This window comes from Triplophysa dalaica, chromosome 24 (genome assembly GCF_015846415.1).
Source record: "Triplophysa dalaica isolate WHDGS20190420 chromosome 24, ASM1584641v1, whole genome shotgun sequence".
Classification (NCBI taxonomy): Eukaryota; Metazoa; Chordata; class Actinopteri; order Cypriniformes; family Nemacheilidae; genus Triplophysa; species Triplophysa dalaica.
Window position 1 is genome coordinate 775,225 of NC_079565.1, and position 12,276 is coordinate 787,500.

General features: G+C 39.8%; 1 protein-coding gene across 1 annotated transcript in view; it reads right to left on the reverse strand.

Annotated features, from left to right (window-relative positions):
- Positions 1 to 802: 802 nt before the first annotated feature.
- Positions 803 to 12,276, reverse strand: part of si:dkey-82f1.1 (DENN domain-containing protein 2A) — a 25,082-nt gene continuing 13,608 nt past the window's right edge. The window contains exons 3-20 of the mRNA XM_056739874.1: positions 11,673 to 12,276; positions 10,428 to 10,555; positions 9,132 to 9,247; positions 8,166 to 8,363; positions 7,242 to 7,335; positions 6,734 to 6,784; positions 6,093 to 6,280; positions 5,905 to 6,014; positions 5,755 to 5,824; positions 5,484 to 5,561; positions 5,161 to 5,301; positions 4,727 to 4,875; positions 3,888 to 4,065; positions 3,556 to 3,597; positions 3,347 to 3,452; positions 2,951 to 3,226; positions 2,756 to 2,842; positions 803 to 1,474 (exon numbers count right to left, since the gene is read on the reverse strand). The exon at positions 11,673 to 12,276 is cut by the window's right edge and continues 326 nt beyond it. Coding sequence (XP_056595852.1) covers positions 1,443 to 1,474; positions 2,756 to 2,842; positions 2,951 to 3,226; positions 3,347 to 3,452; positions 3,556 to 3,597; positions 3,888 to 4,065; positions 4,727 to 4,875; positions 5,161 to 5,301; positions 5,484 to 5,561; positions 5,755 to 5,824; positions 5,905 to 6,014; positions 6,093 to 6,280; positions 6,734 to 6,784; positions 7,242 to 7,335; positions 8,166 to 8,363; positions 9,132 to 9,247; positions 10,428 to 10,555; positions 11,673 to 12,276 — 2,648 coding nt within the window. The 3' untranslated portion in view covers positions 803 to 1,442. The remainder of the gene's footprint in view (positions 1,475 to 2,755; positions 2,843 to 2,950; positions 3,227 to 3,346; positions 3,453 to 3,555; positions 3,598 to 3,887; positions 4,066 to 4,726; positions 4,876 to 5,160; positions 5,302 to 5,483; positions 5,562 to 5,754; positions 5,825 to 5,904; positions 6,015 to 6,092; positions 6,281 to 6,733; positions 6,785 to 7,241; positions 7,336 to 8,165; positions 8,364 to 9,131; positions 9,248 to 10,427; positions 10,556 to 11,672) is intronic.

The window sequence follows — 12,276 nt, forward strand, 5'->3', positions numbered from 1 at the left end:
GGACACTATGAGAACTGCATCTCACATAAACACGCACACATCACGGATTCGTCCATTGTCACGTGATATAATGAACGTTTTGCTGATCATTTGCGAAGACCTTCTCAAATTTTATAAACATTTTATATTCTTAATAATTTTGCACCATATTACATTGCTATCATATCAAACCCTCACAACAAGAAGTTATTAAGCAGTAATAGCCCCAAACGTTCATCTATTTCCACAGTAATATGCTCTGCTTCAGGTAAAAAAAAACAAATCTTGTTGAAAAGATGCAATGCCAATATCCCCTTCATGACATCACACGTTATTGTGCACATTGTGTTGACGACGAGTGTGTATCTGATATATAAAAAGCGTGGTTTCGTGTTGTATTTCTTGCGCAGGTTTGGTGACCTCTACAGGACACTATGAGAACTGCATCTCACACAAACACGCACGCACACACGTCACGATTAAGTCCATTTGACAGTCACATGATATGATGACTGTGAACGTTTTGATTTGATTCTCAAATTTGATAAACATTTGATATTTTAAATAATTAACAATTATTTTGAATAATTCTCTGATGTCTTCCAGGGTGCAGTGTTTAAAAAATTGGTTCAAAATGTACAGATTGAAGTAAATGAAACCCAATCTCCTGATAAAATGGCAGAATAAAGCACCTTCTTGAATACTCACACTGTAGATAAAATACGCTTTCACTCTCCACGTATACGAGCATCTCATCCTGAGCTGTACACATGCAGAGTTCTGTTATTTACAGCAGAGAAACATTGAAGAGTCGGATCAGATCTGACAGAAATGTCTTTATTTAAAAAGATTGTTTTGATGTAACTCTAGTGGTGCTCCTGAAATGACATTCCATAGAGAACATCTCCCATCTCAAGTTTTGTACTGGTTTAACTTTTTGAACACTGTAACGCTGTGAATTCTAGAACAGATCCTGCAGCTCAGCGACTCTAGATCTTCCCCATCTGTGATGCGGAACAAAACTTCCATCAATACATCCCAGTGCCGTGTTTCTTGGAAACTCAAAGTGGTTGAAAACCCCAAGCTTGTAATATGCCACGATAAATAGTCTATAACTAACAACATCAAATTGCCTTTGCTTTGATTTAAATTCAAAGGAAACACAGTTTGACAAAGGAAATCTTAATATTTCAATAAAGAATATAAATTAATTTATAGCCTCCTGCCGCAGAAGAAGTTGTACTCTATCTCATATGACTTCTGAAATGTAGAAGACAAGAGAGATAAGTACAGTATACACACAGAAGAGTTCATCTCTAGACACCGCATCGATCGTGAGGTTTAAAATTCTCAGTTGTTTTCTTCACTTGACGGTGATGTTGGTCCTCACATTCTCTCGGGTCTCTGTCGTGCGTCCTGCGTTTTGTCTGTTATTTTGGTGTTTGTGAGTCTAACAAACGCTTTCACCTTTTGGACAGGAATTTCATCTTGTGTCCTAAGAAATGAAGAGGAAGGCAAACAAAGAATCGTAGGTTAAAATTTCAACTAAAACATGAGTATAACTGGGTATGTATTTCATACTACAATTAGGCATACTACACTTGAATCAACAGTATGCATCACTTTACCATTTAAAATAGAACGCTTAGATGAGCTCACCAGGATTATTATTATATACTATTAAAAGATTTCTGATAGTTTGAATCAAATATAAAAATATGAGCAAAAATGTTATTTGAAAAACTCAAACTAAATAAATTAAAAATGTATTTTGGATGACGCACAAAAAGTTATTAACTGGAAAAAAACTAAAACTGAAACAAAAAGAAATAAAACGTATAAATATTAAAATTAATTAATGTTAAAACGATTAAAGGAACATTGCATAAAATTACACAAAAATGAATGTGAAAACCACAAATAAAAAATATAAGGCTTTAAAATATTTGATAACTACAATAAATAAAATGAATACATTTAATTTATATTAATCAGATTTTATGTTCAAAATATGTAAATGTTTAGACTGTCGAGTCATATACTGAGTTAATAAAAAGATGAAATTGCATCCGGTCAAGTAATCAATTTCCAAACTGAGAACATAATGATTTTAAATGGATATTTCACCCAAAAAATTTAAATTAGCTGTGTCTGAATTCGCTCACTATTCCCTATATAGTGAATGCTAAACAGTCCACTACATGGGGAAGAAGTGAATGAAAATGAGTGACATAATATATCCTGTGTCTGACAGCACTGTCACAGACATTTATCATAACGCTTATATTACATCTGTGTGGCTTTATGGAGGGTTTTGCAAATGGTAAAGTTCATTTTGTCATGTTTCTTATATTCGATTTTAATAAAGAGAACGAAGCAAATGTAAAATAAAACACTGCTATATATATAACATTAATTTAATCAGTATATTCTCAAAAAATAGGAAATAACTGTCAACAAGAACAAACACAAGTGTATAAACGTACACTTTTGGCATCAACGGTAACTCTCCTCCAGATGATTCTAATCAGACGCTTGATTCATGTTGTATCATGGGAAATATGAGTGAGCGAGTGTACATCGGATGTAAGTTTCAAAATCAGAATGCATTGTGGGTAAAAAGTAGTGAATTCGGAGAGCACAACAAAATGGCGGAAACCAGATATAGTAAAGGGGGCAAATTTAGACACAGCTTCAGTCATCAGGCTATCCCACATATCCAAAAAACACACATACTGCACAAACAGCAAGTGTACTATGATGTCATTCTCATTACCTAAACCTTTGAGGAACTTGTTGACGCCTCGATGTTCACCGCCTGGTAGGGAATCCAGATAGTCCTGTGCCCGTATCTCAAATAAACCTGATAAGAGAGAAAGCCTTTTAAAATACTAAAGCACACTTATTATTCAAATAAAAAAACACAAATGACTTTGGGTTAAATAAACGTAATGTTGTTAGACGTCCACACCTTTCAGGCCCTGCCTCCGGAACTCTCTCTCCTGCATGAACCCCGTGAACATCTGTGTTTCCATGAACACCTCCAGAAATCTCCTCAGACTCTTGGAGGACACGGCCTTTCGGAACGCCTCGCGCTGGAACGCTGAAGGAGTCGGGGAGGAGGAAGACGAGGCGGAAGATTCTTCATCGCGGTCGCATCCACCCATGAAGAGAGGATAATGACCCACAATCTCCACGAAGAACCGCACGAACGCCTCCGACACCACGGTGCTCAGACAGCACGCGTCTGTTGACAACAAAATGGTTGTGTTGTTTTCATGTCGTGTATATTTGTTGTGTTATATTTGTGCCTGTCGTGACTGTCCATTAATTTGAAAAATATGTAGATTTGCGGTCAGTAACTCACCGTTTGGAGGATCTGCGACATCACAGGCGAGTTCCTTCCTCTGTTCTAGAACATGTTCCAGAGCGGCCTGAAGTTTGTGAGGAAGAATTGAGTCTTCATCGTCCATCTAAATAAAAAAAAAAGATTTGGATTATTTGACGAGTCTTAACCTCAGAATAACATCCACAGCTAGCCGCTAATCGCCCAACCCTATTAACGGAGTATCATACCTGCCGCAGGAAACGACTGCTGCCGAGGTCAACCACCAGGACCTGAAAGAGAACAGAGGAGAGAGTGATGTCATTTCCTCCTGAAGCAGCTATTGTGCAGAGGTCAGAGGTCACGGGCTGTCCACCTGACAGGAAGTGCTCAGGGTGAATTATTAGAAATGTGTCCGGCCTCTGATCTCGATCCTGCTGCTCTGAGTTTTATCCGTAACGGCACTTCCTGAACTTTATCGTTTTCAGTTCCTTCCCAGATGAGAAATAATGAAGTGGTATAATGAGGCCGAACAATGTGGAGAGCTTGTGAGATGTGCAGTGCATTGTGGGAAATACTCTACCTCTTCTAAAGGAAGCTCTTTCAGACGGGAAAGAGAGTTGGATAACAGCCCGACGATGAAGGGGGTCGGCGTACAGACGATGTCCAACATGGAAGGCGGCAGAACGGGGATGTAGGTGTGTTGCCACGTGAACGGGTAGAGCAAAGCCACAATCGCATGACAACATTTAGAGAGAGTGCTACAGAGAGAGAGAGAGAGAGAGAGAGAGAGAGAGAGAGAGAAATTTATATGACGCAGTTCTGTACTTACTCATTTCCACCAGAAGATGGCGGCAAAAAATAATCATTTATTGCTGATGTTTACATATTTTTAGATGATAGGTTAAAAAAATTAAATAAGTAAAAATGTTCATCAATATTCACAAATTCATTTATTGTATAATATCTAATATTGAATATATAATCTGGCCCTATAAAATCTCATAAATTTTGCACAGATTTGTTTTTCCCGGCTAGTTTCAACCTCAATGTATTGTATATATATATATATATATATATATAGTTATTTTATTTCTTATTCTCTAATCTAATGTTTGCAGTGTAAATATAATCCCCACTGAAAACAGAAATAATAAATTTGTTGAATCATCTGTGATGCCACTGCTTTTTTTTAGATAAAAAATATGGGGGTTGACTTTTGTTCCCCAGTCGTCTGTAAAACACAGCGGCGTGAAATACGGTTCAACTCCTGCCGTGTCATATCTGTTCACGCTCAGACACACGTGTGCGGTTCTTTAAGAACTCTTTTCTCACAGATTCATGGCACACACTCCCATCTTTACATCTTTAGATCGTCTTTTAAGTATTTGATTCTAAACCAGACAAGTTTGTAGTTGTCACCTGAGTTTGTCAGCGGTGAAGATGACCCGGCGCTCCAGCAGGAGAGACGCAAACACTCGCAGAAGCAAACGCAGACTGAGAGAAGAAAACAAACACTCAAAATCCACGTGTTCCAGACGGGAATCTGACGGACGGCACAACTCGATCACCTGCCGAACATGAGAGCGAGAGAAACTATGATTGTTCTTCTTCTTTAAACATGAAAGTGAAGGTTTAAAAATGACTTCTCCTGACTCGTGAAGGTCATCCTGTTTGGTGCTTTGCTTTGACCAATTTAACAAGCTGAACCGGTTGAGTCCTGATATACATAAGATTATTAAAATCACTTTTTTTCCCATTAAAAAATTCTGTATTTCCCTGGTTTAAAAGTGCACAATAGCGTTGACCAATGAATGAAGAAAGTCAACGATGTTTGTCATCACAGGTGAAGTTACCTCTGTTCCTGAGCCCGGCAGAAAGTTCTTGATGCTGATGGTTCTGCCCGGCGCTGGAAACGGAGCTTCCATGATCCCTCTCATGAACGGCTGGACCAGCGCTGGAGAGATGGCTCGTCTCTTCTCAACCTCGTCCAGAATCTAAACCCGCAGAAAACATCAACCCTGTTACTGGATCTGTTCCCAAACATTTCTGAGATATTATTGTAGGGTATGTTAGGCCTAGTGATGGCTTTTATGCACGCACACAGTAAAACACACACTACAAACACACAATACATTTGCACACTACGCTTGAAGTTTATTAAGTTGAAGTGAAATACCTTCGAGAAGAGATCGAAACAGCCCAGTCTGCTCACTATACAGTAGACTTCAGGTAGACGCCTCCCTTTACCACTGGGCTGTTACAACACACACACACGTGTATACAAACACGCAAACACACACACACACATAGACACAGATAGACAGACAGGTTTAAAGGTGCTGTTTAACCTCAAAGATCCTGTCAACCCTGTTATAAATGCACTCTGTTGCTTTGCATAAAAATAACAGACCGTGAGATTTCCATGAATATTTGCAACACAAGCTCACCAGTAAACGCCGACAGTAACCGAACCTCCGACTTCCATCTTCTCCGGTTAAGACAAACGAGAAGGTCTCACTAAACAGAAAAGAGTCAACTCTGTTTCACTGCTACGATCACTACAAACGCGAAACATCTGCGAGACGGGTCTCTGATACCTGGGAAAACTGTCCACAGGTGCCCAGTCTTTAGCATCGGGGAAACAGAACTGCGGTATGACCTTCAGCTGATCTTCTGTCTCCCGCATGAACTTAAAACTGCGCTCCAGCTGAAGACGGCAAGAAATGAGATCGTTTCACTGTTAACGTTGTGATGCGAGCAAAAAACAGAAGTTGTGCGAGTTTACCTTGAGAGGGAACTGCTGCGCGACTTCGGGGAGATACGGCACGCCTGCTTTGGTCTTATGAAGAGCCACGACTAGAAAATACTCAAACAACTTTCTCTCCTGAAGCTCCATCAGGTCTCGCTCCAGAGTGCGATATCGACCGGTTTGCCGTAGCATAGACTGAACCGACACCAGCCTCTGACTGTGAGCTGAAAGAGAGAAGAGAAATGAGTATGAAGAGACTCAACCAGATCTCAGTTATTTCTCACAGACATACGTGAGATTAAATGGAGAGCAGATGGAAACTTATGCATGAATCTCATTTGTGTCTCAGATATTTCTCGTGAGGAAAATAGTCAGAAATGTGTCTGTCATTAGATTGAGAAGAGACATCAACCGTGTCAAACTCAGCTCAGATTTGTCTCGTCTGCAATCAAAAGTCAATATTATTGAAGATCTCAACATGAACTCAAACATTTCTCATCTACAATCTACATTCATTCACACCTCCAGACTCTTCAACAATCACGCTCTCATTTTTAGAAGAAACATCTGACACTAAATTGAGACTAACTCTAAAAGAGAAAAACACCTGAGCAATAACATTGTCCTCGGGTTATATTCCCTGAAGGCTTTAGAATCGTGTGTTATCGTGTTCTTACCCTTCAGTTTCTCCTCCGTGTCACTTTCAGACTCGCTGTTCTCATCCGTCACTGTGTGAAAGAAGAGCCAGAGATGAGACATCATCGAGAAGCAGCGGACGAAGGCTCATATTTTAGGCTTTGATGCACACGTGTATCTTATAAAGTCACGTTATTCAATCATCCCTAGAAAATGGGTCAAACGCAACTGACCCGAAACTGTAAACATGTCCATAAAGTTAAGTGGACACACATGTGGCTGGGGCACGGGATATCCCACAATGCACTGCACGTGTAAGGGACTTACAGCCAACTCCACGTGCACTTTAACATTTAGAGAAAAATTCACACCAACACAAACAACAAGCTTTGTCCACTACAAAAACAACAAATGGAGAGTTCGGTGGTCTTGGTTTATGATTTTTAGTCGTGTTTATTATGAAAAGACAATCTTGACTTCTATAAAGGCGTCATGTTTATTCATTGGTAGTTTGAATGGAGTACGCTAGGTGTGAATTGAGCTTGTTACCTCGTCCTGAACTGGACTCGGTGGACTGCGAGACCCGTTTCATTCTCTTCTTCCCCCGACGGGCTTCAAAGACGCCGTTGATCTTCTGCACCATCTGTCAGAATAAAATCTTCATCACTACCGCTTCTATCACACGCCGCCATTCCAACCTGGAACTTCTCCTTCCAAAATGACTTCTCCCTCCGCTTTTCAGATGACTGTGAGGTGTGTCATCCGTCTGTCTCATATTTTGTATTTTTATTAGCGGTGGACGAAAGCCCAACACTCAGCACATAAATCACTGATTGATTCAGGATGACGTCCACTGGACGGGCCTGGACGTTACTCAACCAGCCGTTTTTAACATGTGTGTTATTATTGGAATGCTTGATTCTGATTGGGCAGTCACAACATTTGCAGGTTCGTTTTTCCTATGTAACAACTGCTAAAAACGAATAACACACGGCAACCCGGATGCCTTTTGACAGGTTTTTTTGACAAATTTAATATAAATATATTTTATCATAACATATATGACATTATATGTAGAAATGATTAAACCAAATTGCCTGTTTGTGATGTTTGAACGTCGTTTTTTACCAAAAGTAAATGCCTTGGAAGCTCTGCATTCGGTAAAAAGAGCCAATAAAATATTTCTATTTAATAAGTCTATTTTTTGTCTCATGTTGCAAGTAGCCGTGTAATAAGTGGGATAATGTACAAGCAGCCGGCTGTTATCGCGTGATACTATACAAGTCCGGATCGTATTATTTCTGCGATAAAAACCGGCTCCCTGTACATTATCCCTTACATAACAAACATGTTTTATCTCGCACAAACTGTGCTGTCATGTGACGATAATTCTGATGATCTGAGAACTATACGCGTTTAATATTCAAACATCAATTATTAATTGACTTATTTTATTTTACAATAAAGTTGTACCTTTGGAATCTTTCTGCGTCTGCGGTTATAGGGGTCACCCGACAGGCACGGGGTGTCATCGGGGCTGCTGGGTGTTGATGGAGGACTGACCCGTGGAGGAGACGCCACACCTCCGTCTCTGCCGGTCTTCCGCAGCTCCAGCAGTTTGAAGCTCCGTCGCTCAGAGTTCTGTCTGAAGAAACCGGGCTTGGACGAGAGCTGTCATTCAGAGGAACACACAATTTACTATACATATATATGAGGAGTTTGGTTAAAAAAAAACACGATAAACGCCATTCTAAAAATGAGCTTCCGCCAAAATCAGTATTGCAAAGCCACTTTTTAATTTTACGCAAAATGCGATATCTGCAGTGTTATTCTGTCATGTTTTCTCACTTCTCTGCAGAATGCGACATATCCGCTCAACCAATCACAGCACACCATTTCAATCAGTGTAAATAGTAATGGCGGCGCTCTGAATGCGGTCGGCTCCTAGTTTCCCTGATCTACTTTATGCTCTACAAACTAACAAAAATGAATCATTTTGATGGTACTGATGAAACTGTGGTGGTTTCTGCAGATTTGTTGCATTTTGGGGGGAAAATGATCAGTATTTATATATATATTTTTTTAATCAAAATCCGGATTTGAATGTTCTATGTTACTAGAACCTAAAGATGCTTTGTGAAACTTTGAAACAGAAAAAAGTGGTTTTCATCTTGCCACTTTCTTTGTAAAGAAAACACATTTTTACTCAAATTAATCAAAATGGATTTATAGCGTTTTGGAACCAAACTCTTCTTCATATATAAATATCTTCAGAAACACAAAAATTCATTGATCGCTTTTCAAACATTATTGAATTAAACACAAAGTTAATTTTAGAGAAAAAAGTGAAGTCTGGAACAACATGAGGGGACTAAAATGTGTGGATTATTTCTATGAATCGCGAAACGAATTCACCACATCGATGGAGAACATAAATACCTTAGACGGGGTGTCGGGAACAGGAGAGGACGGCGCTGAAGGATCAGGATATTTACTCCCCAGACATCGACTTTTCACTTCTATGTCTTCATACGGGTTCTCTTTTGATGGAGGGTCTTTAAAAACAACGCAAAGAAAAAAAATTACACACAAACAGATAAGATTTCAATGATGAAGGCCGCAGTCTGTCAATCTAACAGCGTGAGGGAGCACGAGGCTAATTCCCCTCGTCAACACTGAAGGATTTGGTCTCGTTTTTCTTCGAAACGCTTTCAAGCGACGTCATGTGTTCATTTTGTTTTCCCCTCCAGATGTTTGAACGTTCGCCAGAGAATCCACGCGAGCGTCAGTCATGCGTGTGGCGTCCCCCGTGCGACGCAGAGAAACGTCTGACGGGAAGAAGGTTGTTTTTAGTGTCACGTCGATTCATCCAGCAGATGCATCTGGTAGGAGGAGAGCTTATGATGTGGGGACATCCAGTTCTCCAGCAGCTGAGAACGAACGTTACGCACATAAAACACACCGCCGGTTCAGGATTGAGAAACGTACGATCTCTGGTTAATGTCCCACCGTTGGAAGGTGGTGTTATAACCTTGAACACAACATAAATCAAGGTCTGTCTGGACGTTTCAATACGGGTTTTTCCGAATCAAAGATGAGAAAAGTTCAACAGAAATGCCTTCAATGGAACCGACAGAATGTGCATATTTTTATTGCTGTGCATTTCATTTTAGTTCAGATGAAATGTCAAGCCAAGCACATGAGTAATGCACGTTTCAGATAGCGAAACAACCAGATGCACTTTAAAAAGAAAAGAGAAACGTATGTTGTTGACGATCAGACTACGTTTTTTCATCCACCATTTGGAAGAAACTCAAATTACGCAAATGACAACATTTGACTTTTCAGGTTCTTAAAAACTACCTACAAAACTACACAAGATAAACACAAATGTAAATCTACCCAACTTGAAAAACGGTTTCTGTGTTCGCTGTTCTGAAAAGGTTTTCAACCACATACATCATGACGTTGAAAGCTGTTGTACCACCAATAACACAAATGAAAGCAAATCAAAATTATGATCTGTATTTAAGAGCAGTCTGATGTGGGGTAACCCAAACACAGCGGGCCACCGGTGAGGGTGAGCGAGAGAGCAAACACGTCTGTGATGTCTCCACTCAATTTCATCCTTATTAAAGTTTAAAGCTCCAGACTTCTCTTTAATTCCTTCTTCAGGTGGACAGCTGCTTCTCGTTCTCTAACCATTCGGTGTATAGAAATATGGTGTTGTGTTACCTAAGATGTCCTCGTAGACGTTCTCTTCTGATAAAGTGCGTGTGAGGCCTAGCTTCGAGAGCTCGTACACATCCGCTCGACAACCTTCTGCTGCCATCTGCAGAAGATCTTCAAACTCGTACGATTTCCTGAAGAGTCAATAAATACAAACAAAACACGAAGTAAAGAGAAAAAACAAGATCTGATCAGGAAATTGAAGAACCTGCTGGATGTAGTTTTAGAGATATAAGCAGTTTAAACTGAATCAGATTGAGAGGTCACTGGTAGGGCTCTGGGCTTAATGTTTGAACGATATAAAACGAGGATATCATTAATATTGTGCAAAATTAAGATTCATGTGACAAACATGACACCTAAAAGTGACTCACAAGAGCCACTAAATGTAAATCATCATTATCTAAACGACAACAGCAAGTGACAAAAATGTGGAAAAAGGTATAGATACGAAACAAAATGGCAAGAGTGAAAGAAGACAATCAAAAAAAGTTTTTAATCAAACTAATTTAATCATAATTGATTGTTATGTCTTTTTCCTGCTGTGTTTTAGCACATTTTGAATGTTTATTTTTTTATTGCTAAATAAAGTACATTTGGTTTTCCATCATTGACAATGGGCAGAATTCCACAATTTGAGCTTGGATCCAAATTGTGACCTTCATATCTCTGATGTTTTACCATATAGGGTCTTATAAATCTAGATACCAAAAGACACATTTATTAAAAAGGAGATTTTAAAAGGATATTAAGATATCTTTAAGGCTTCTTGAGTTACAGGCATGCAAAGTTTGGAAAAAGGAAACAAAAAGTGCTTCTTCCTGATATTTCAACTGTCACCATTGGCATGTAATTAAACAAAGGTCATTAACGCCAACAGCTTCTATTAGAAGATCTACCATTCTGTGTGCAAAAATAAAATCATGATGCTGACATCTTTATAAAGTCAGTTTTTACAACATGTAAATTGGCTTTTAATTGTAGGTTAAAAACGTCATAACTTCAAAATAATGGATCACTCAATAAATATTCGTCCAAAGCATTAAATATTCAGACTTTCTTTTTCATTTAAGTATTTATTTCTCCAGAAAAAGCTTTATAATTCAACATGTTTAGCCAAAGACCACCGACTGAGTTAACACGGAATGACCCACCTATTTAGATAAGAGATTTACACATACAAACCAGAAACTGTCAGCCGTCATGTGACCACAGATTCCGTTTTACCTCATCAATTATCAGTCTTCTTACCTGTTGTTACTATCTCGAGTTCGTCCTGATGGCCTCCGACAAACTCCCGCCGGTGGAGGACAGGACGGGAGGGGTGGAGGAGGAATGGAGGGTAATGGGGGAAGATTCCTTCTACCCTTGACAGTACTTTGCTTGGATGCAAGGCTTAATGTCTGCGTGTGATGCTGGAAGGTTCTTTGAGGTTTGGGTAGAGGGTTAATTGAAGGAGCTCCAGGTTCACTGTAGAAGTTCTCCGGGTCGCGACCTCGACGGCTGCCGGGTCTAGACACGTCCAGAGTCCCGAAGATGGGTTCCGTCGCCCTCCTCTCTGCCTCCTCCTGCCCCTCCTTGAAGGTAGGGCAGAAATAATTCCCAGGCAATACCAAGGAAGATTTTGAGGGAGTCTCCTTCATGGCTAGCTCAAGTTTTTTAATGTGTGTCAATACGGACTTTTGATCCTGAGAAGGTTCAGTCACTTTTCCCAGCGGGACTATATCAGAAATCAACTCTTCAGGTCCATCAGAAGTGTGTTGAGATTCTCCAAACCTGCTGCTGTTTTCTTTCCCCGAGTTCTGTCTCTCCAAGTTAAAAGCTCTCTTGCTCTCTTTCCGTTGTACCTCCGGCT